Here is a 21347-nt window from a genome sequence, read left to right as displayed (position 1 = left end):
ATTACAAAAAATTCAGAAAATACAGATAATCAGGAAGTAGGAAATGTTTCAGAATATGTAACATCCTTCCACTTTTTCAATGTATGCATTTTTTATCTACAAAAATGGAATCATCCACAAGCTCTCTCTAAACACATATACACACATACCTTCCAAGTATTAAATAAATATTTGTCAACCACGTTGTTTTTAATGACTGCGTAGTTTTTAATAACTGCACAGTATTCCACTGTAAGACCATTCCTATGTTATATTTAGCCAATCCTCTCTGGTAAAACAACTCAATTATTTTTAATATTACAATAAGACATATCTGGTTATTTCCTTTGGATAAGTTCCTAGGAGATTAAGTTCTAGGTCAAAAGTCTAAGCATTTTTAAGGGTTTTGATATTACTAAATTGCGTTTCAGGAAGACTATACCAATTTTTATTTTTACTAGCAAAGGAAGAAGGATGAGAGTAATTGTTGTGCCTTCCTTCCACAAAAATATAGGGTGTTTTAAATTTTTTCATAGTGTATTAACTTGGTAAACAGAAAATGGAATCATATTGCTGTTTCACCTTGCATTTCTTTGATTACTAGTGGAGTTGTACTTTAAAAAAATATATTTTTAACAGTCAGTTGTGTTTCCTGTTTCAAGAACCATAATAGACAACTGTGTTTTTATTTTCATGAATGATGTCTGTTGCCCATTTTTCTCTTAGTATGTTAATCTTTTGCTTACTGGCCTTCAAAATTGTTAATGCTTTTGAAGGCATAAATAGCAAGCATTTCAAAAAATTCCTCTAATTATCATAACTATTAAAAAGCTAAACTACAGTGTTGATGGTTTTCCCTGTACCACCTGGTTTGAATTTCATTACAAACACAGGACCTGGCTCAATTATTTGCTGAATGGATGAATGAATTTCACTAACCCCCATGCACACAAACACAGTGTCCTCATCAGTAGTCAAAGAACTAGAATCCGTCTCCCACATCGTGAGGTTCTTCTACATCTGGTCTAAAATGGTCAGGTGATCTCTGTCTATCCACTTTACCTAACAGGATCTTAAAAGTTCCCTTTCACGGGTAATTTTTCCAGATATGGATTATGATCCCAGTAAGAAATGAGGAGGGTCTCTAAGCAACTAAAGTCCATGTCTAAAACTCATTTAATTCATAACAAAGACTGTCAGGTTCTCACTTGGAGACTACTTGCTCTTAGTTTACACATAATTTGGATAGGATTGGTATCAGTCTTCCTGTTTCTCAGATTAAAAGCCAAGAAGGTACAAAAAGGTTTATAAATAGACAAACTAACTGAAGGCAGTGATAAAAAAAAATACCTGATAGAGAAGTAGTACAGAATAAAGGTTAAGAACACTGGCTTTAAAATCTGGGACAATCTGAACATCAACATGAGCAACAACAGTAATGGATTATAAACCATTGAGTAAAAGAAGATTCCATGAGTGCATATTGAAAATAAATTAAGAAGTTAATGGGGGAGAAGGGAAAGCCCTTTCTTACTGAAGAATGACAACTAATAAATGTAGAAGGAATGATGAAATTGGAAAATCATAATTTTGCGATTTCATTTATTAAGATAATATGAGTATCTAGCTTGCTCATACGGCTGTTAATTTATGTAAAGTACTTAGAACAGTACCTGATGTATAATAAGTACTCAATGAGTATCAGTTGTCATTCTATATACCTGAACCTTTGGGCTGGGGAAGTCAAGAGAAGTATGAATGAAGACAACTGGGAAGACAGCATATCATTTTATAGTAAGTAGAGAAACCTGGGTTCAAACAAAAGCTCTATCATTTGTTGACTGTGATCTTGGACATGTTACTACCTCTAAGACCCCATTTCCTTGACAGAATAATGGAGATAATGATACCTCCCTTATAGGTCATGAATAAATATGTAAAACTCCATAGTGCCTGGCACACTGAAGGAGTTCCACAAATATGAACTCTCTTCCCTTTGTCCAAATAATCTTAGTGATAATAACATGAATCTGGACCAAAGTGGACACCAGATCTATACCTGACCACTCCCAGCACTCATGCTGGCACAGCCCTGTGGTAAGAAGGCACTCTTCTATATTCTGCACAAGTTGGTTTGTTTTAAAATCCAAGTGAGAAGGGTTTGTGGATCTAAACTCAAAGGGACATAATTTGGTTAATCTTCAGCTGCTGTGTCCAATCATCATTCAATCACACCCCTTCCTATGGCAGGCTGTCCCTCCAGGCAGCTAGTGTCACTAAGCTGTGCTACCTGGGCCACTCCAGGTTCATGAGTATTGATTCTATCTGTCCAATTTGCAGGCCGTAAGACGTGTCCAAACAACCAAGCATCCTGCCCTTGGCCCTGGAGGGCAGACAGTGGTCTGGTAGGATGGGGAAAGGAGAGTGACTAGGCTTGGCCCTGGGGCTGCTAACACAATCAAAGGGAATGGACACTTCACAAACTTGGAGGCCAAAGAAGGTAAACATCCAACCTAGTGACTCATTCTGCAACCTCGGAGAAAATTCCCTTCACTTTTAATAAAACTCAGAAAGGCAGCAGTCCCACTGTGGGGTATTGCCAGAACTGAAAGAACTGTGGCTGCTCGGTGGCCAAGAGTGGCACCAAACATCTAGCCAGATAGCTACTAAGCTCTTCATCCAAAAGCCATCACATACTTACAAAGCATCTAACCCAGAGTTCCACTGGAACCAGGCCCTTCTTGGAGAAGCCAGCCCAAATCAGGCTAGAGGGCTACATGAATGTGGTTGGCGTTGGTAACCAAAGCTGCTTTGATGACCAAAAGAACTGCATGGACCTGTGGGCTGCAGCAGGGCAGAAACAGGGTAGAAGGGTAGCCAGGTTAGAGAGGTAGGCTGGTGAGAAGAGGCTTCGCAGTAGACCAGGCCCACAGAATGCCAAGAAATTTAGTCAAAACAGAACCAAGGACCAGAGATGAGGCAGCAGGGATGTGAGGCAGAGTCAAAAGCCAGGTCAGATGTTAAGGACTAGATAAAGGCTGAAGAAGAACGCAGACCTCAAACCAAGCAAGCAGCCAGAAACCAAGGAATATACTGGCCCCTGAAGTCAAGGCAAAGCAAAAGAAGCAGAAAACAGCAGCAGCAGTGAGGACACTTTGGAAATTAAATTATTTTTTCCTCTGACATTTTTTACTGATGCAGAAACAAACCCCCAAATTCAGAACCATATTTGGAAGGTGACTTACGTGGGAAGATGTTGAGTAGCCCCCACGGCTGACAAAGGGAGCACAAGGTCAGCAATAGAGAGAATGTGATGGCACAAATGGCAGCAAGCACTGCTATCTGATCACTACAGGACAACTGCAGCCTCCCCTCCATTCTGGTGCCGGCACACTGGCTGCCTCTTTGTAGGTTGGCTTTAGGTATTACTGCCTTACATTTGAACAGCTGGCGCCAAATGGGCTGTAGTATACGGGCTAGGCCTTCATGGTCTTAATGGCTGGATTAAAGGGGGCAGAGTACACTATTCCACTCATTTTTCTACAACAGGAAACATCTCTACTCAAAGGAACTATACTGACTACTCCACAGTGTTCTCACTGGGCAAAGACTTAAGAATATCAGCAATTCTCTGAGACAACTCAGGATTTGGTTTCTGTAGTGTGTAGAAAGATATGCCTACCAATGCCAATATCAACCTCAGAGGCCAGAGATAAACTCCAGACATGCTGTTTCCCTAATCTGGGGAATCAGAGGATGTCTTTCACCTAAGGGGATGGGGGGTTTGTCCTTGATTTGGCTCTAGTAGCAGTGCTTGCCTTTCTGTGTGCCTATCAGAATCTGTTCTGTTCTTATCTCCACCCAAGTGAGCTGACTGACCGGACTGAGCCTTGTGAATACTGACAGCGAAGGGTGTGAGGGTGAACTCTGTCTTAGGCTGAGAACTGTTTTCTCTCTGCCTTGTTTCTACTGCGTGCTGGTACAAATATCTGTTTTTTCTCCAAGGTACAGTGTGGCTATGTAGGAGAACAGCAATCTAGTAACATTTGTATACAGTTTCCTACATGCCAGGTGCTGTTTTAAACACTCTATATATATTAATCCATTTAACTTTTACAACAACCTTATGAGGTAGGTTACACATTGGATAACTGAAGCACTGAGGGGTTAAGTAACTTGTCCAAAGTGACTCAGCTGTACGGAGTGGAGGCAGGATTCAAATCAGGGCAGTCTGGCTACAAAGTTCATGTCCTTACTACTCTGCTATATGCCCCTCATTTCCCTATACTGATTCCCAGGTAGCTAACAGTCTGTAGGACCACTTTGCCTCAACTCAGGTTTTAGCAGCAATGCTAGGATCAGAAAGCCCAACAGAAAATGAAGCAAGGATATGAATAGTTAATTCCTAGAGGAGGAAACAAACCAAAGAGACTGTAAGTATATGAAGAGATCCTCAAGCTAATTTGTTATTAGAGAAATGCAAATTAAAACAACGAGATATCACTTTGAATTCAGTATGTTGGCAAAAGTCAGAAAGCTGAAAAATGCCAAGTGTCAGTGAGAACGGGTTCTGGGACTGCTCATGCACTGTTAGGGACAGACTTGTACAGCTACTCTGGAAGCCGATCTTCTAATAAATACCTTGTCAAATTAAAATACCTTACCCTATGGGCCAGCACTTCTGCTCCTGAGCATATACATCCCAGAGAAGTTCTTATACAGGTCCATAAAGGGAAACACAGGAGATGGTCATCACAGCAGTCTATGGCAGTGGGGAGCTGCAGGCAATCAAGTGTCCATCACTGAGGGAACGGGTAAGTTAAATGTGGTAGACACACACTATGAAACATGATCAGCAGTTAGAACCAATAGGCTGAATGTACGTGCAACAGCATAGATAGATGATTTTTAAGAGTTGATTCCCTTCTACTATTCATTAACTGAACTTGACCACTTGTTCCAAAAGTTTATTCCTTTAGGAAGTCTCTCAGTTGCACAATTTCTCATTCCTGTGCTGATCTAGTGATCTTGGGGACTAAAGAATTAAGGACCCAGAGAAAACAATGAGCTCCCCAAAGTATACCAAAGGCTATCAAATGTGCCACTCCTCCTACTGGAAGTGTCCCCTCTGCTTCAACTTGTTAGTGTTCATTCACATTCAGGGGTCCTCAATAACATGATCACCAACTCAACTGAGCCTTCTCTGATACCCAGCCTGGGTTCATGCCCTTCTTCTTTGCATAGAATTCACCCTGATGGCAGGTGACCTTCATCATACTGTATCGTGCTTGCCTGTTTTACTTTTTTTGGGGCAGGTACCAAATGTCTTTATTTGAATGAATGCCTGTTTATTTTTATTACTTTTATTTCCCACTAGACTATGAGGCAAGGGCCATGTCTCACCTTCTTTCTTGCCCAATGCCTGGATCACAGTAAGTGACAGTCAATAGATGCTTTCTGAATCAGTACATGAATAAGTACACAAATAAATGAAATCATTATTTTAGCTGGTGGGAAATGGGGGAAAAGGGTAGCACACAAAGACCTAAGAGTATCAGAAAGTCTCAGACCTGCCCAGCCTTCTCCTATCTGAGGGTCCAAACTGGGCCTCAGGCAGTTTAGTTGTGGAAAAACTCCATCTTCCTCTCCTGAGCACCAGAGCCTTTCTGCTTTCTCCTGGGACTCACAGAACCCCCTTTGGAGCCACAGCCCTCATGAGGCATGGTTTAATTTGCTGATCAGGCTGTAATTAAATTAAATGTGGGAGCACATGTAGGAAGACTGGCTCACAATGACCTTGATGAGCTCCCACTTTTAGGGCAGTGGGGCATCACAATGCATGGGAGGACAGTTACATCGATCCATGTTAAGGCTTTCTGCTCTCCATGGCCGGAGGGGCTTGGGGTCATCATTTGTTTAGGAAAGAGCGAGGAAAACCTGTGATGTGAGCTGAGGCCTATGCTGGGCCAGGCGCGTGTCAAAGACGGCTGGTGAGCAGCTGGAGTTGGTGAAGCAAGAAGGGCAGTGATCCCAGCTCCAGGTCATCCCCACACAATGTTGAGCTTCAGAAGAAGCTCCTCCAACTCCTCCTCCCCTCTACCCCCCACATCCAAAGCACAGGATCACTACAATGAGTGTTACAGGTCCCAAGAAGAAGACAAAGAGTTGACCTATTCTCAACCCAGTGCACACCTCCATGAGGGGAGGAAGCAGAGAGGTCACAGTTCAGGAGGCTCGCTGGAAAGTCAAACGAGCTGTGGCTCATTCAGTCTACTAGCTGGTCAGGAAAGCAGGGTGGCCTGACCAAAGGCACTGGCATGTGTTGAATCTAGAGGTCCTGTGGCATGGGGCAAGGGCTAGAAGTGGAGACGGTGGGGGAGTTCTTCACCAGCTTCCTTAGGAAACGAACTAAAGATTAGGTAGGAAGCAAGGTACCTATGTAGAAAAGTGCCCCGGTTTCCTCAAACAAGGATAACAATCTTTTGTTTATTTCCCTCAAAAGTTAAAAATCAATAATCATAATATAGCAGACATAGTGTATCACATTCACTATTTCAGATCCATATAAACTACTTGCAATAAGATACGAGCTCCATTTTATAAATGAATAAACAGGCTCAGCAAGATGAGTTGCCCAAGCATACACATTAAATACACCTGGGAAACAAGACAGAAATCTAGGTCTGTCTAAGGCCAAATCTGGTGCACATTCCTCTACACCATACTGGTTTTCACTCATCTGACTGTCCATTAGTCTTACATCCATTACATCTATCTATCAGTCTAACCAAAGTTACTGAGGCCCTAATATGTACCAGGGACAGTGATATTTTCAGGTAGCAGAAAACGTAAAGCAGGTCACAGCAGCCAGCTGGGATAAGAGGGAGTCTGATTCAGATGGACAAGGATTGAAACCAGTGGTGGGCCTAGGCAAGGTGAGATAATTTGGTACTTGGCTCAAGGAAGGCACAGCACACTAAACAGAGGACCACAGAATCAAGATCACCCATAACAGAGTTTCCAGGACAATCCAATCCAATTTCATATCCTCAGCCTAGTTCTAAATACAATTTCATGTCTTTCAATCTGTTGCTCATAATATTCAGTTGCCAAACCTATGGGCCAATGTGGTCAAGTCCTGGTTTGTTAGGGAATCTTGGCACAGTATGGGCCTAGATTGGGCTTTCTCTAGGCAAAAAATCCAAAAAAAGCATATTGGAGTTGGTATATCTCTTAAGACTCTGGATGAAAACAACAAGAAAACCAAAGACACTAATAACAGCAGCAGATACCTACTGTGTACTTAATATATGCTAGCATTGCACAAAGCAGTTTTATGTGCTTTTTAATCTTCTCAAGCACCCTATATTGAGATAGGTGCTATTATTATTCCCATTGTGCAGATGGGGAAATAGGAGCAAGTAAGAGGTAGAGCTAGGTTTTCCAGAGCCCTTGTTCCTTACCACCACGTCACATACAACTAGATTATGTACTCACCAAAGCAAGGACTGTGCCTGACAATCTGTTTCCTTGCACATACGGCCCAGTACAGATCAGTAAATATTCGCTGAATCAATTCACTTCTGGGGTTTTAACAGTATGCTGTTGATGCACACATTGAGATTTTAGCTCTTGTGCTTTACTTGCTAGTATTGCTAAGTTCGGTTTTCCTCACCCTGGAGTTTACAGGTGGTTTTTGGTTTAATCAGAGACTTAAACACACACCTCTGTTCATTTTTCTCACCACAGATTTAAGCATTGCCCTAGCCCACTGAGTTCTCTTCTCATGTTGTGATTCTTTAACCCAACATATTAGCTACCTCTAAGCTTCATTTAATCTGCCAATTGGTTGACATTTATCTGTGGTCTCAATGGAATCAGTGATCTAGCTACTGAATAGAACAGAGTCCCATGGCTCACCACCAGCGTCTAATCTCCAGTCTGATGTCCATTCATATATAAACAATGAACCAGGTCATTCACCATTTATTAGTTTAACTAAACTATTCTTTACATAATATTTTATTCACGTGGATGTCAGGAGAGAGCCAAATTCCTTGCTGATACTCAGACATACCTACTATATCTATTGTATACCCTTGACCCATAAGCCTGGTGCTGTTTAAATAAGCAGCTCATGGCACAGAGTGGGGCTGATGTCTTTAACGAAGAGTTGCAGGAGTGGATACATCCCAGTGCCTAGAAATCCAACGCCCTTTTCCAAGTAGCTGACCTGGATGAGCCCTGGAGGCTCTCCTGATATTCTCCATGAAGACAGCCCTGAACACAGAATCCCAGAATGGGACAATGTTGGAAAATGGGGGAGTACCCTGAGGCAGTCACGTTAGGCCAATGAGCTGGCAATGCCTTGCAGGCAGCAGTGTGTTGGGTTCCCTGAGGTCAAGGCACACGTCTGCCAAACTAGAATCGGTTGCATGCCGGAATTGGAATATCATTACTATGAAACAGGATTATTTTGAGCAACGATTCCAAATGGGATTAGAAACTACTCTTTGTTACTCAGAGGTAATCAGCGACAGCAGCAGTGGTGGGAGAAACATCAAGCTCGGCATACTTTTCTGGCGGTGTGGTGCTGGCATTCCAGGTACCTGGCCAGTACCATCATCCATCTTCCTTGCTGGGAAATACTAGGCACTGTCCGGCATCAGGCAGGTGGTCACTTGGGACAAGTGCCAGCCCCACATCAAAGTGCCCTGCTCGGGGTCCCGTGTTTTAGCTCATTAGGTGAAAAGGACTGGAAAAAGAATCTCCAAAGCGCTTTTGCTGCTGAGCCACCTGGGAAATACTGTGAAAGACAAGGAGTACTGCCACCTTCATTAAGACAGGCTTTCCTGCAGGCCACTCACCAGGTACCTCCTGGGGAAACCCACAATGAGCAGTAACAGTGACAATTAAAGCACTACCACTATGACTATACCACTGTGATATGAAGTGGCAAACCCTCAAGTGCTTACAATGTGGCAGGCATTGTTTTAAACACTTCCCACATACTTACAGTTAAACCTCGAAACAGCCTTTGGAGGTAGATCTGCTTATTGTCCCCATATAACTGAGGAACAATCACAAATAAGTGAAAGAAATTGCCAAGCTAGATAACTAACTAGTAAGAGAAAGAGCTGGGGTTTGAACCCAGGTAATCTGACTCTAGAGCTACAGCTGTACCACATGCTACACTGTCACAGCCTGACAGGACTATGGCTCATGGTAGGTAAGGCCTTTCCTTCACATTTTCTGGTCTCCAGACCCTGCCAGTTCCTCCTACTGGCTCAGGCACATTCCTATTTTCTCACCTCTGGGAACCTTTGCTCACAGTGGTCCTTCTTCCAGAAATGCCTTCTTCCTACTCCCCACCTCTACCAGTCAAATCCCTGGTTTGTGTTCCAAGGCCTACCTCCTATCATGCTCTCACCTCTACACAGCATGATCGTTCCCACCCCCAAGCACTCGGGTGTTCTTCTCTAGGGCACTGACCATTCTGCCTCATTCTACAGTGGGACTTGTCTTACCCTTTTTCTCTCAGCTTTTTATGACAAGGAGAGTGGTTTGTAGGTTTTTGGACTTCCCATAATCATCTGGCACATAATGGATCATCAAGAAACCCCGACTGAGCTGACCTGGTTCTGGTCCCAGCACCCTTTAGTCCAGCCCATGGCCTTGCTTCCTACTTCTTCCCTCCAGAGGCAGTGTTATCCAGTGGAAAGAATAAGGGTTTGGGGTTCAGAGAGACTTGGCTTCAAATCCTGGCTCCCTCTTTCACTTACTGGACTACTTTCAGTATCTCTGAATTTCCTTTTCCCTATCTGTAAAAGAGGGATAATAATCCCTCTCTTTTAGGATTGCAGTGAGGATTACAGCCAACATGGGCCTGGCATACAGAAAGCACCCAGTCTTCCACAGCTATCATTATCACCATAGTCAGGAGATGAGACGGCACAAAGCCCAGCCTCCTCAGACTGAAGGAAGCACCACTCTGCAGCAAGCAGCCAGGCCAACAATGGGCTGGGGACCCAGGGAAGAGGCGCCAGGCCACTAAGGCAGGACAGACCTCCATGTGGTCAGGCCCCTAAGGACCCATACTGAAGTGCTCTCCTGCTCTGTCTCTGGCCAGCCAGCAAGGAAGGAGAGCCTCCCAGAGAAGCTGCCCTGGGAGCAAGAGCACAAGCAGCATCGGCTGTTTGCTCTAAGAACACCTGTGGAGCTGTTAGCCCCACACAGAGAGACCTGCAACCTCTCCCACAAACAGCAGTGTCATTGGGCTGGTGGCTTCGTAAAGACAGGGCTTAGCCCCCAAACCCCCACAGAAAGGGAGAGGGAAAAACAAGCAAATAAATGCTAAAAGTAAATGACATCTGAGAGAGGAAATTAAATGGTCTTCAGCCAAGGATGGTGGCATTTTAAAATTAACAAAGCCCAGGTACCACATCCAGGAAGGCCTTGGCAAATGCGTGTTATCCACTCATTAGCTCAGCTCCTCAGGGATCCCAGCCAAGCAGGGAAGGCAGTGCCGGGAAGCAGTCCTTCCGATGCTGATGAAATGCACTCCAGGAGAAAAGGCAGAAGGAGGGGAGGAGGGAGATTCTTGTGGGGAATTTCAAACAGTTCTGCTGGAGCTTTGTGCTGGGCCTCTCGGCCTCACCTTCTCTGAGGCTGGGGCTTTCAGAGCAACCAGCAAGCCCGAGTGGACTCAAATCTGAATCTCCCACCACCCTACTCTTTCAGGATCATTGGTTCCTGAAACACCACAATGGCCACACTATTTAGGTGGTTTTCCTGCATGGCAATTCAGAGACAAGGAAGGAGCCTAAGAATGATATGGGATGGGAGGCAAATTCCCAATCCACTTCCTGCACTCAGCTCTCCCTATAAAGAAGAATCATATGACACTAAATTTACATACACCAACTGAAGAACACTCCTAAAGTGAATTTAACACTATCTGTCAATAATCATACTTCATGACATCAAAAATTGTGTCAATTCACAAATCTTTATTTTCTACTGATAACCACAACATATAGTACTCTCATGTGAGATCCCAACAAGAATTCAAAACATTCCCAGGACCATAAACAGCATGAATTCATTTTGACACTGTAAACATGAATTTAGTATGCCACTGTTCGTAATTAATAATGAAAGTTAGAGAGGCATGATGAGGGTTTTTAAAAAGAGTTTTAAGTCAGTTTATTGAAGTATCATTTACACATAGTAAAATTCATCTTGCTAAGATGTACAACTTGGTAAGTTCTAATTGTATAACCACCACCATCATCAAGATTCAGGGTATTTCCATCACCCCAAAAGTTTCTTTGGGCCCTTCTTTGCACTCCTAAACCCTAGCAGCCACTAACCTGATTTCTGTCCCCACAGTACTGCCTTCTCCATACTGTCATATAAATGGAATTATATAGTAGATAGCTTTCTGTGCCTGGCTTTAACTTAGAATAAGGCCTTTAAGACTCATCCACATTGTCAATGTGTGAGTAGTTTGTTCTCTTTTTTATTGCCTAGTAGTACATGGAATGGATGTGCCATCATTTGTTTATTCACCAGTTGATGGACATTTCTAGTTTTTGGTGATTATGAATAAAGCTACTGCAAATACTTGCATATAGGTCTTTTTGCAGATGTTTGCTTTTATTTCTCATGGACAAATAGCTAGCAGTTGGTATATCTGGGTTGTATGTTAAGGGTATGTTTTACCTTTATATGGAACTCTCAAAGTCTTTTCCAAAGTGGCCAATACTACTATGCATTCCTATCAGCAGTGATGACAACTGTTCTTCATCCTTGTCATCACTTGGTATTGTCAGTTTTTCTAAATTTTAACCATTGCGGTATATGTGTGGTGGTATCTCATTGTGATTTTAATGTGAATTTCCCTAAATAACTAATCTTTCATGTATTTATTTGCCATCCATCTCTTCTTCAGTGAAGGGTCTGTTCAGATCTTTTACCCATTTTTAAAAAGTTGGGTTTTAAAAGTTATCATTGATTTCTAAGAGCTCTTTTTATCTTCTGGATACTATTTCTGTATCAGACATGTGTTTTGATAGCTTCTTTTTGAGGAATTACAAATTGTAAGGCTCTAAATCACACCATTTTTCTTCTAAACCACTATCCCTGTACACACATTCAGGAAGACTTAAACTTTCAATTTACAAGTACCTTAGTGTCATTGGACAGAGGGCCAAAGCAGCACTTGGTACCTGCTAAAATTCAAGAGACTATTTTTGCCTTTATTATAAGCACCCAACCAACATTAGGCTTTGAAGAAAGCTGTTTCTGGAGAAATGACTCTCTTATAAACAGCTTTTGGCCCCCCAGGCTCTGCACCTCCCAAAGTCCTGTTCTGGTCCACCAGGCCCCTGGAATGGTCAACAGGCGTCACACTCCATTGCTGGCTATTGTCCACTGGGAAAGGTAGGAGGTTCCCAGTCCATCCCTCAGTGAAAGAGCAAACAGTGGGGCCTGTGGCTGCTTGGACATCAAAGTTAAGCAAACAGGGCTGGCAGGTCCTGCCTCTCTGCCATACATCCTGCAAATGCCATCTGAAGGAGCTTTCCTGAGGGGGTCATGACTTTCAGCTTGTCACAGCACACATCAAAGTTTGCACCACACACGAACTGGGTGCATGGGTTCGAATCAAGTCACCCAAGAGTGGATACATCAGCCATTGTGTCCACTTTTAATCCTGTGTTTTCCCAAGTAATTAAGCCTTCTTGCTTATGAACTTGTGACTAAGTAAAGCATCACTGAGAGGTTGTAACATCAAAGTGCCTTCCACCGTCTGTCCGTGTTTGGTAAAATTGGATTTCTTTCCTTTCTTAAATAAAAACTAATTGAATTTAGCTAAAGGCTGGGTATATTTGCACGAGCTGGTGAAGGCTATGCTAAGTCACAGTGATCATCCTGGGACCTAAAGGCTTAACCTTTAGCTGGGCCGGGTCAGAGTACAACCCAGAATGAGGCACCCAGTCTCAGGCTAAACAAGTGCCTATGGCATGAGGCTTATGGATGGGACGGCTCACTGTGGAGAATGGGCCAGCCCCCAGTGACTGCTCCTCAGTCAATACTACAGCCAAGCTGTTACTAGGGCTGGCAAAAGGATCATCCTAGTAGAATGTTGGTAAATCTTTGACAGAACAGCTACTGAAGACAATGGCCACATTACTTGAGTCCTTGATGTCAGCAGTCTAAGTAAGCTTCTAAAAGCAAAGGCTGTGATGCTTATTATCTGAATCCACTCACAGCCTAGCACATCAGCACTGGACACAGTATAGTTTTTAAAAAGGTTTGCTGGATGCACAGAATGACAATATAAAGGGAAGTTAGAACAATGTTCCTCTCTCCTGAAGAATCAAAACTCTCTTTTTTTTGCTTTGCTCATCAGGAAGCCTTATTCTATATTAATATTTGATTTCACTAATTACCTGATTTACTGTGAGTATATCATGTTCCCATTTATGTAAAATTATATGCATAGATATATACAAGTAATGGTCAATCTTTAGACAGAGGGAATTCATGTAACCACTACTTTCTTCTTTACATTATTTTTGCAAAAATAATCTACCTATTTTCAGAAAAGAAAATCTCTGGTTCAATCCTGATACAATTATCTTTCCTTCTACTAACATGATTCCTGATCATGATACAGTTTTAATTATCCTGTGTACATTTATGTTTGTATCCTAGTTTAAGTCACCTCACACCTTTTGGAAGTAAAAGGAGGGAATAAATTATAAATTAAGTTCCCACGCCTACTTTAAAATTTTTGTTCTATAGCACTATATTTTCTATTCAAAATTAAATAGTACTTTCTTTACTATTCAAAACCCATATAATACTAAATACATACATACCTAAAAGTTCACAAGAAATTAATCTCTTTAAGGATAGAGACTGTTGTGTTTTATATCCCTAAGGACTTAGCATATCAAGCAAGGAGCTTACTACAGGCAATTAAGGGTGAAATGACTGGACTGCTCTCAGGATCTCTCCCTTGAGCTTGTGGGCTTCCAACATTCTAAAGGAGGGGAAGGCTGTCTGCTTCCAGCCTTGAATTAAGGGGTGCTACCCTTCTACTCCTTCCCTTCATCCAAATCCAACTCAAAGGCAGTGGCATCTCAGGCCTGGCCAATACGATTCCAGATGGGTTTGGTAGTTAAGTAGATGAGATTTGGTTCACTTCTAACAAGGAGAATTTTACTGGCCAATCATGCTGGTATGGACGTGATAATCATTACAGACTACTTCCATGGCACCTTACCAACGAGGCCTACTCACCCTGACCAATAGTCCTAGCATTCCCTTGTACCAGATTCTACTTTTCCTCTTTTCCACAGCACTTCTTACCTTCTAGTATATTAGGTAGTTTACTTACACATTGGATATATTGTTTGTCCCTGCCTCTCTCTACCCAAGAACTAACCACCAGTGTAGAAATAAGCTCTACAAGGGCAGGGATCTTTGTCAAGAATAGTGCCTGACAAACAGTAGATGCCCCCAAAATTGTGATATTAATAAATAAATCCAACCTGACAGTGCACTATTTTCAATAAAAATATGTCCTCCCTGGGTACTCAAAGGAAGAGGAGGGCACAAAATGGATGCTTAAAATCCCCAATAATTAGCCCTAGAAATCAAAGAAAGTAAATACAAGCCAACACTCTCACTTTCTCAATGAGCATCACTGATCTGCTAATGGCCCTGGATAAAGACAGAGCAATCAGTTAAACCAACAACTCGTTAGCTTCAGAGAGAAGTGCTCCCAAAGCACATCTACTCACTATCTTCTCACTGATTAACAGTACTCTTCAGTATAGTATCATTTCCTATTCTGGCTCAACACTGGATTATTATACATAAAAGGGTGCACACCTCTTCCCTTTTCTCCACCACTAGCTAATTTTTGCAGATGGAGATACCTGCAAGCTGGAAAAGAAGACTGGTGGGCAGGGTAGACATGGTGGTGTGTACAGGGTGTATATCAGTAGTAGAATAAACACATCTGTGTTGTGTGTTCAGAGGTCTAATGTGGGCAGTAGGGAAGAACAACTCTCTATTTGTGACCTGTAGCACATATATCATCATCTCATTTTATTCTCATTAGAACATAAGAATCTACTCTGCAGCCAGATTCAGTCCCCTCACACCCTCTGCTTTAATAATACACTGCCCACATTACTTTGACATTCTTGATTACACTATACTCTGTCTCCCTCCCTGCCTTTTTCACATTACACTGAGTGTTCCCAAGGTGTCTGATCCCCAGTGACTAGCACAGAGCCTGGATCAGAGCAGATATTTACCAAATCTTTGCAGAAATAATTGGTTTCAGGTAAAGAAACAGAGTGTCCATAGAATCCTAAAATTCAACTAAGGGTCAGAACCAGGACCAGATTCCAAGTCTCTGAACTGCAAAGCATATTTATATCAAGCCTTTTTTAAAGACTAAGTGCTTGGAGCTAAAGAGGCAAATAAGGAAACAGTTCTGAGAACAAGTGCATGATAGAGGAGCAGAGAAGAGAGACCTATCTCAAGTTCAGCTAAGTCTCTCAGCCAATTTGAAGCAGAGTAACCCTGATATTATAAAATCCCTGTTTTGTTGGTTTCTACCACATTTATGACCCACCATATTATGATCCATTTAGGATGGCTAGTACTGGCAGATAAAAGCCTTAAAGATCTGCTTGAAGGGGAAATGTCAATTGGTATCTCCAACTACCAATTTCAGGAGCTGCTACTGAAGGGCCTAGTCTGCTTTCTTTAAATCATTTCATTTTGCTCTTGTTCAATCAGATCTTTTGTACAATCACAGCTAGAGACTGGGATGGAAAGGCAGCACACAGCTGTAGCCTGAGATCTGACTGAAGGAGGCAGCATGTGGTATAGTAAAACACAAACTTTATAGGCAGCCAGACCAGGTTCTAAATCCTGTCTGTGTGGCCTCAGACAAATCACCTTCTCTCTTTAGGCTTCAATTTTGTCAGCTTCAAAACAAGAATAATAATATATCATTGTGGGCTAGTTGTGAGATTTACAGGGAATGCTTCTATACAAAGTGGACTATTTCCATCTCTATTCAACTCAAGCTACACCTTGAGGGAATGGAAGAGCAGGTAGAAAAACAGCAGGGCCTCCAATGGCAGGGAAGGAACACCTCCACCTTCCCTAGTTTCCATGAGAAAAAAGAAACAGCCTGGAGGAACCCTTACTAGGGACAGAGACTGCACATTTCTCAACACAGACAGATGGTGGACAATGAAAACATGAAGATAATTTGCATATGTACACTTAACAACTTCCAACAGGCTTTCAAACATTTCATTGCTTCAATAATGCAAATGACTCCCCTAAGGTCACAAAGCCAATTAATGATGGAGCTGGGATCCAAAGTCCTACCATCTTCCTATAGTCTGTCTCCACATCTCCTATACTTTCCACTTCACCAGGTGTGGACCAGTATCTTAGGCTGAGTCCATCTTCCTGCCTCTGGAGAAGACAGCAAAGGTGGGAGAGGATTCAGGAGCATGGTCTACAGAGATCTGGCTAGGGGATCACTCACCTGCTGTTTCGGTTGATGGCTGCCACCATAAGTGCTGTCCAGCCAAGTTTGTGCCGTGCATTGACATCTGCACCTTCTGACAACAGCCTAGAATGAGACAGAGGAATATTTTCAATGTATGGGCTTATTATGGACTTAAGAGCGGAAGAAATGAGACAGTCAACAAACAGGGAGACTGAATCAATCTGGAAATAGTTAGAGGCCTTTGAGAACTAAATACCCATCCGAGCTCCTCTGGTTAACCCTCCTCCCAGTGCCAGGCTTCCCCTACCTCCCTCCCTCTTCCCAAAGAGTCTGCTCTCTGCTGTTAAACTCCCAGCCTTCTGAGGAAAGAATGCCTTCCCTACCTTAACACCCTGATACTCCCACTTGCTCTCTCCCTGCCTCTCTGCCTACTCTAATCCTACTTTCATGGTATGGCATACAATCCTGGCTTGAGGCTTCCATGACACCCAGTCCACAGATCTCTCTTCCACAGAATTTCCCCACTGAGCACCAAATGTCCAGTGACATTTACTACCTGCATAGTTCCCAGTTTTCAAAAGGATCATACTCCTTAGGTTTAGCTATATGGTGGTGTTTGAAAAATGGAAATCTTTGAATGCAAGGAAGGATGGTAAGAATGGTAGAAATGTTAAATTAGGTTTCTAAGAGCCCACCCAAGCCTATTTGACTCTCTATGCCAGTGCTTAGCACACAGGAGCTCAATAGTTGTTGGATATATGGTTTTAAGATACCACTAAAAGCCTGAATTCTGGGTCCCAGGAACAGGAGGTCCTACCATGTAGGGGTAGGCAGAAAGGGAGCAAATAGAACCAACTCTTAACTAAGCATCTACTATAAGCAAGAAATGACCTTGGATCTTTAAGGAGCTGATAATGTTTTCATGGATGAGCTACAGGCTCAGTGAGGTGAAATGACTCACTTAAGGTCACAAAACTAGTTAAGGGGCAATACAGTGACTGGAACCCATTTCAATAATGGTTCTACAGCCTGACTCCTTCTCACCTGTAGACTGAACCCGGCTCTACATAACATGGAAGATAGAAGGCTAAATTAACTTCAGCAAATCAATGTAACATGTGCTTGGTTCTATGCTAGATTCTAGGACGGGGGTGAAGAGAAGATCTGAGGTCTGCCCTAGTGGGTATACAGTTTAGTTGTAGAGGGAGAACTCAGGATACTAGGAAATCAAAGTATGTAGTGTGTGGTTTCCCACCAGAAGTGCTATAGGAGGCCAGGAAAGGGGGAGACCAAAAGTCAAGAGGGACTCACCACCATGGCAGGATCTGCTTATGAGGAATGGGTGGAGGGTATTTGGGGAAACTGGGAGGCTGTCTACTCTTCAGTGGACTCTAGATGAAAGGGCACTGGCAGAGAGTCCAAAGAGTTCTCTGGACCAAGCCAAATAAAACCTCTGCGCTGAAGCAAGCAGGTGACTGAGGCTTGGGAGAGGAGCCATGTCAGGTACCTGTTCACTCCTTTGGCCTGTGCTGAGGCAGGGAATGAGACAGGCCCTGGCAAAGCCGAGGGGAGATGGGCCAGCAAACACATAACCACACACAGGATGAGGGCTATGAACGGAGACCATAGGCTGCCAGTCTTAGTGATCGGGAAGGCCTCTCTGAGGACATGATGATAGCAAGTTAGCCAGACAAAAAGGGCTGCAGGAGGTGAAGGAGTGTTCCAGGCTGGGGAAAAGCTTCTCACCCAGAGGAGAAGGCAGCATGACTGAGGCACATAAAGAGAGGCATCAAGAGAGGAGACTCTCTCACTTCTAGTTTGGAGGACTTCTCTGGTAAAAGTCCAGGGCCTCTTACTGCAAACACTGTTTGTTAAGCTTCTTTTATGCAGGAACAATTCTCTATGGCCAAGGATGGTAAAAAGGCTAAGAACCCAGGGGTTGAATTTTCTGTGAGACAAAAAAATATTTTTGCACAAAATCTCGTTCCTCATTTACAAAACTTACAAAGGTCAAGTGGTGCTGTGGGGCGTGCATGGTTCTGAGAGTTAAAAGAGATTGGAATTAGGATCCTAACTGTGATTCAATCAGATGCCTCACTTCTCTGGACCACAGTCCAGGAGACTAGATAATCAGGACCATCTGATGCAAATCAAAGAGGTTTCTGAAGGAAAAGACTTAAACTGTGCCCTGAACAATGGGTTCAGTTGTTTAGAGATGCCAGTCAAGACAAAGGGAACACAGTACAAGAGGGAAGTACCAGGAAGGTATATTCCGTGATCATCAAGAGATCTATCCAGTGACAGTTCATAGCAGAGAAACAGACCACTGCCAAGGGAGGCAGGGCCTACAATAAGACCTCAAAAGCCAAGCTAGGAGGCCAAGGCAGTGGGCATAAACCTTTTTTGAGCCACAGGCTTCTTTGAGAGTATGATCAAAACTGATGACCCTCTCCAAGTGAACAGAAGCACACATACTTAAAATTTTTTTTATGTACAACACCCAGGGTTTCACAGGTCCTCATGAAATCAATAGTGGACCCTAGATTAAAAACCCAATGTAGAAGTTTGACAAATGCTGGCACGCATGCCACTGTTCTGCACTTCTGCATCTAAAAAGTCCTGAATCCCTCCCAGCAGTTCTTTCCTGTGGAGCCTTTAAAAAGAACCTCAGAAACCTCCTCAACACTGGTTCCAACCAGCCATCATCAGTCAACTGAAGCTGGCAAAAGAGAAGAAACCTATTTGGCATTCCTTAGACTCTCACCACAGGCAGTACAGTTGTTACTGAAGGTTTTTGGGCAAAAGAAATGAAAAAATTTACCTACTTGCTTAAGCAGGCTGAACTTGAAAGAGGAGAGAGTAGAAAATGGGAACAAGGAGACCAAGGGAGATGAGCTAGGACAGGGAAATGAGAAATCAGAGCATGGTTAGGAGAAACTCTGTGTAGCCCGAATCCTTCATGCCTTCAATTGGTTAGTGGCCCGTGTTCCCCAGCCTGGGCTCTGAGAATTATGGAAGCAGCACTGGAGGAAGGGCTGAAGAAAGGAGACTGAGATGCTGCCTTCTCCTGCCTCTTGTGGGCTGAGTGTAGTGTCATAAAAAGAAAAGGATGAATAACGGGCTTCAGAGTAAGTTAAATGAGGATTTGAATTCTGGTCCAGGCAGAAAACCCTGAGCAAATCAATTCTCTGAGTCTCAGTTTTCTCACCTATAAAATAAGGATAATAATCTCTAATTTTCAGATATTGCACATGGTGCAGTGCCTGGCACATAGCAAGTATTCAATACAGGGTGGTTTCTGCCTGACACCTTACCCTACTTTCATCTTTTTGATGGAACAAAGTGCTCTGGTCTTAAGCTAATAGTGTCAGGTTGGCCAAAACTCAGGAATTCTAAGCCAGAAGCACACAGGGTGACCTGGGTAATTCAGCCAAGCTGGTTCTAGGCATATCTTTGTTCATTTATTCAACAAACAAGTGCATGCACTCCGTCTGTGCCCAGCCACATGCCAGTCACTAAGGAGGAGACTAGGTAGAGGCTCTTGCATTCTAGGACCTGAGCCAAGCAGGGTTTTCTTTTTTCTTTATATATGTCTGTGTGTGCATACATGTGTGTGTGTACTTGTTTATTACATTTTTTTCATAACCAATTATGTTTTCAGATAGATTCATGCTGCTAAGTATATAATAATTTTATTTTTTAAATTACTACATAATTCTCACGACACATCCACCAGATTTTACCTCTCCACTCTCCCAGGGGTACCTGCCTAAGTGGCCTCCATCTCCTGACCACCAAAAGCAACACTCATAAACCCCCCCTTTACACGTGCCCTTGTAGACCTGTGTGAGTGTTTCCCTGGGCATGTACTCAGCATGGGATCCTGAGTTATAGGGTGTCTGTTACTTGAGGTGCCTACAGCCAGGTCTGCTCCAGGACAGCTGCTCCATCTACCCCCCACCAGCAGGACAAGGGTGTGCCTGTGCACTGTTTGCCAGCCAACACTCGGCACAACAGAGACTGCAAAGTCCAAATGGTGTAAAGGGATCTCACATCATTCTTTTAATCTGCATGTCTCTGATTACCAACAATTCTTGGTTATATGTGTGTCAGCATTTTAAGGTTTCATTTTCCGTACATTGCAGGATTTTCTTTAAAGAGGAGGGATTGCTGGGAGCGAAGGCTTCTCCAAATTTGGCTATCCTTCCAACGAATTAGAGTAAAAAGAGCATAGGGCAGAGTCAGGAGACCTGGATTCTAGGTCTCTGACCCCTAGGGAAGGGGCATCATCTCTCTAAGCTTTGTCTCTTCACAGGTCTACAGGCTTCAGGAGGTGATAATGAAATCTGAAGGAAAGGCCTCCACAAGTCTGAGGGGTCGTTCCCAGGAGGGAAATCTAAGTTTTCCTTAGTGAAATTCTCCAGCTTTTAAGCCCTGCCCAGCATCTTGAGTGAGCATCATTCTTTAGAGCCTCTAGAGGCTGAGGTATTATGGAGAAAGCAGTGACCCTGGAGTCCAAAGGCTGGAGTTCAGATTCTGTCTTTGTCACTTACCAGCTGTAAAATGGAGGACATTAATCCCTATTGTTCAAGGTGATTGTAAGGATTAAGAGAGATGCCACCTGGTAGAGCTCCATAAAGAGTGGTGGCCCCTGGTAAATCAAGAATGGACAGAACAAACATAAAAACCACCACAAGTGAACCCAACTACAAACCACCTTCCGTCCCTCAGAGCTGCGTGGGCTCCTCCCCTACTTCCCTTCTGTGTGCAGAGCACTCCCAAAGTTAGGATTTCACAAAGCCAGGTCTCCACC

The 21347-nt window shown here is 43.1% G+C and overlaps 1 protein-coding gene across 1 annotated transcript in view; it reads right to left on the bottom strand.

The window, feature by feature from the left end:
* CLPB (ClpB family mitochondrial disaggregase) overlaps positions 1 to 21347 on the bottom strand; it is a 143238-nt gene that overhangs the window by 98622 nt on the left and 23269 nt on the right. The window contains exon 3 of the mRNA XM_036888603.2: positions 16571 to 16657. Coding sequence (XP_036744498.2) covers positions 16571 to 16657 — 87 coding nt within the window. The remainder of the gene's footprint in view (positions 1 to 16570; positions 16658 to 21347) is intronic.

The sequence above is a fragment of the Manis pentadactyla genome, chromosome 9, assembly GCF_030020395.1.
Source record: "Manis pentadactyla isolate mManPen7 chromosome 9, mManPen7.hap1, whole genome shotgun sequence".
Classification (NCBI taxonomy): Eukaryota; Metazoa; Chordata; class Mammalia; order Pholidota; family Manidae; genus Manis; species Manis pentadactyla.
The sequence above is the reverse complement of the archived record's forward strand: the minus strand, read 5'-3'. Positions and strand labels throughout refer to the sequence as shown.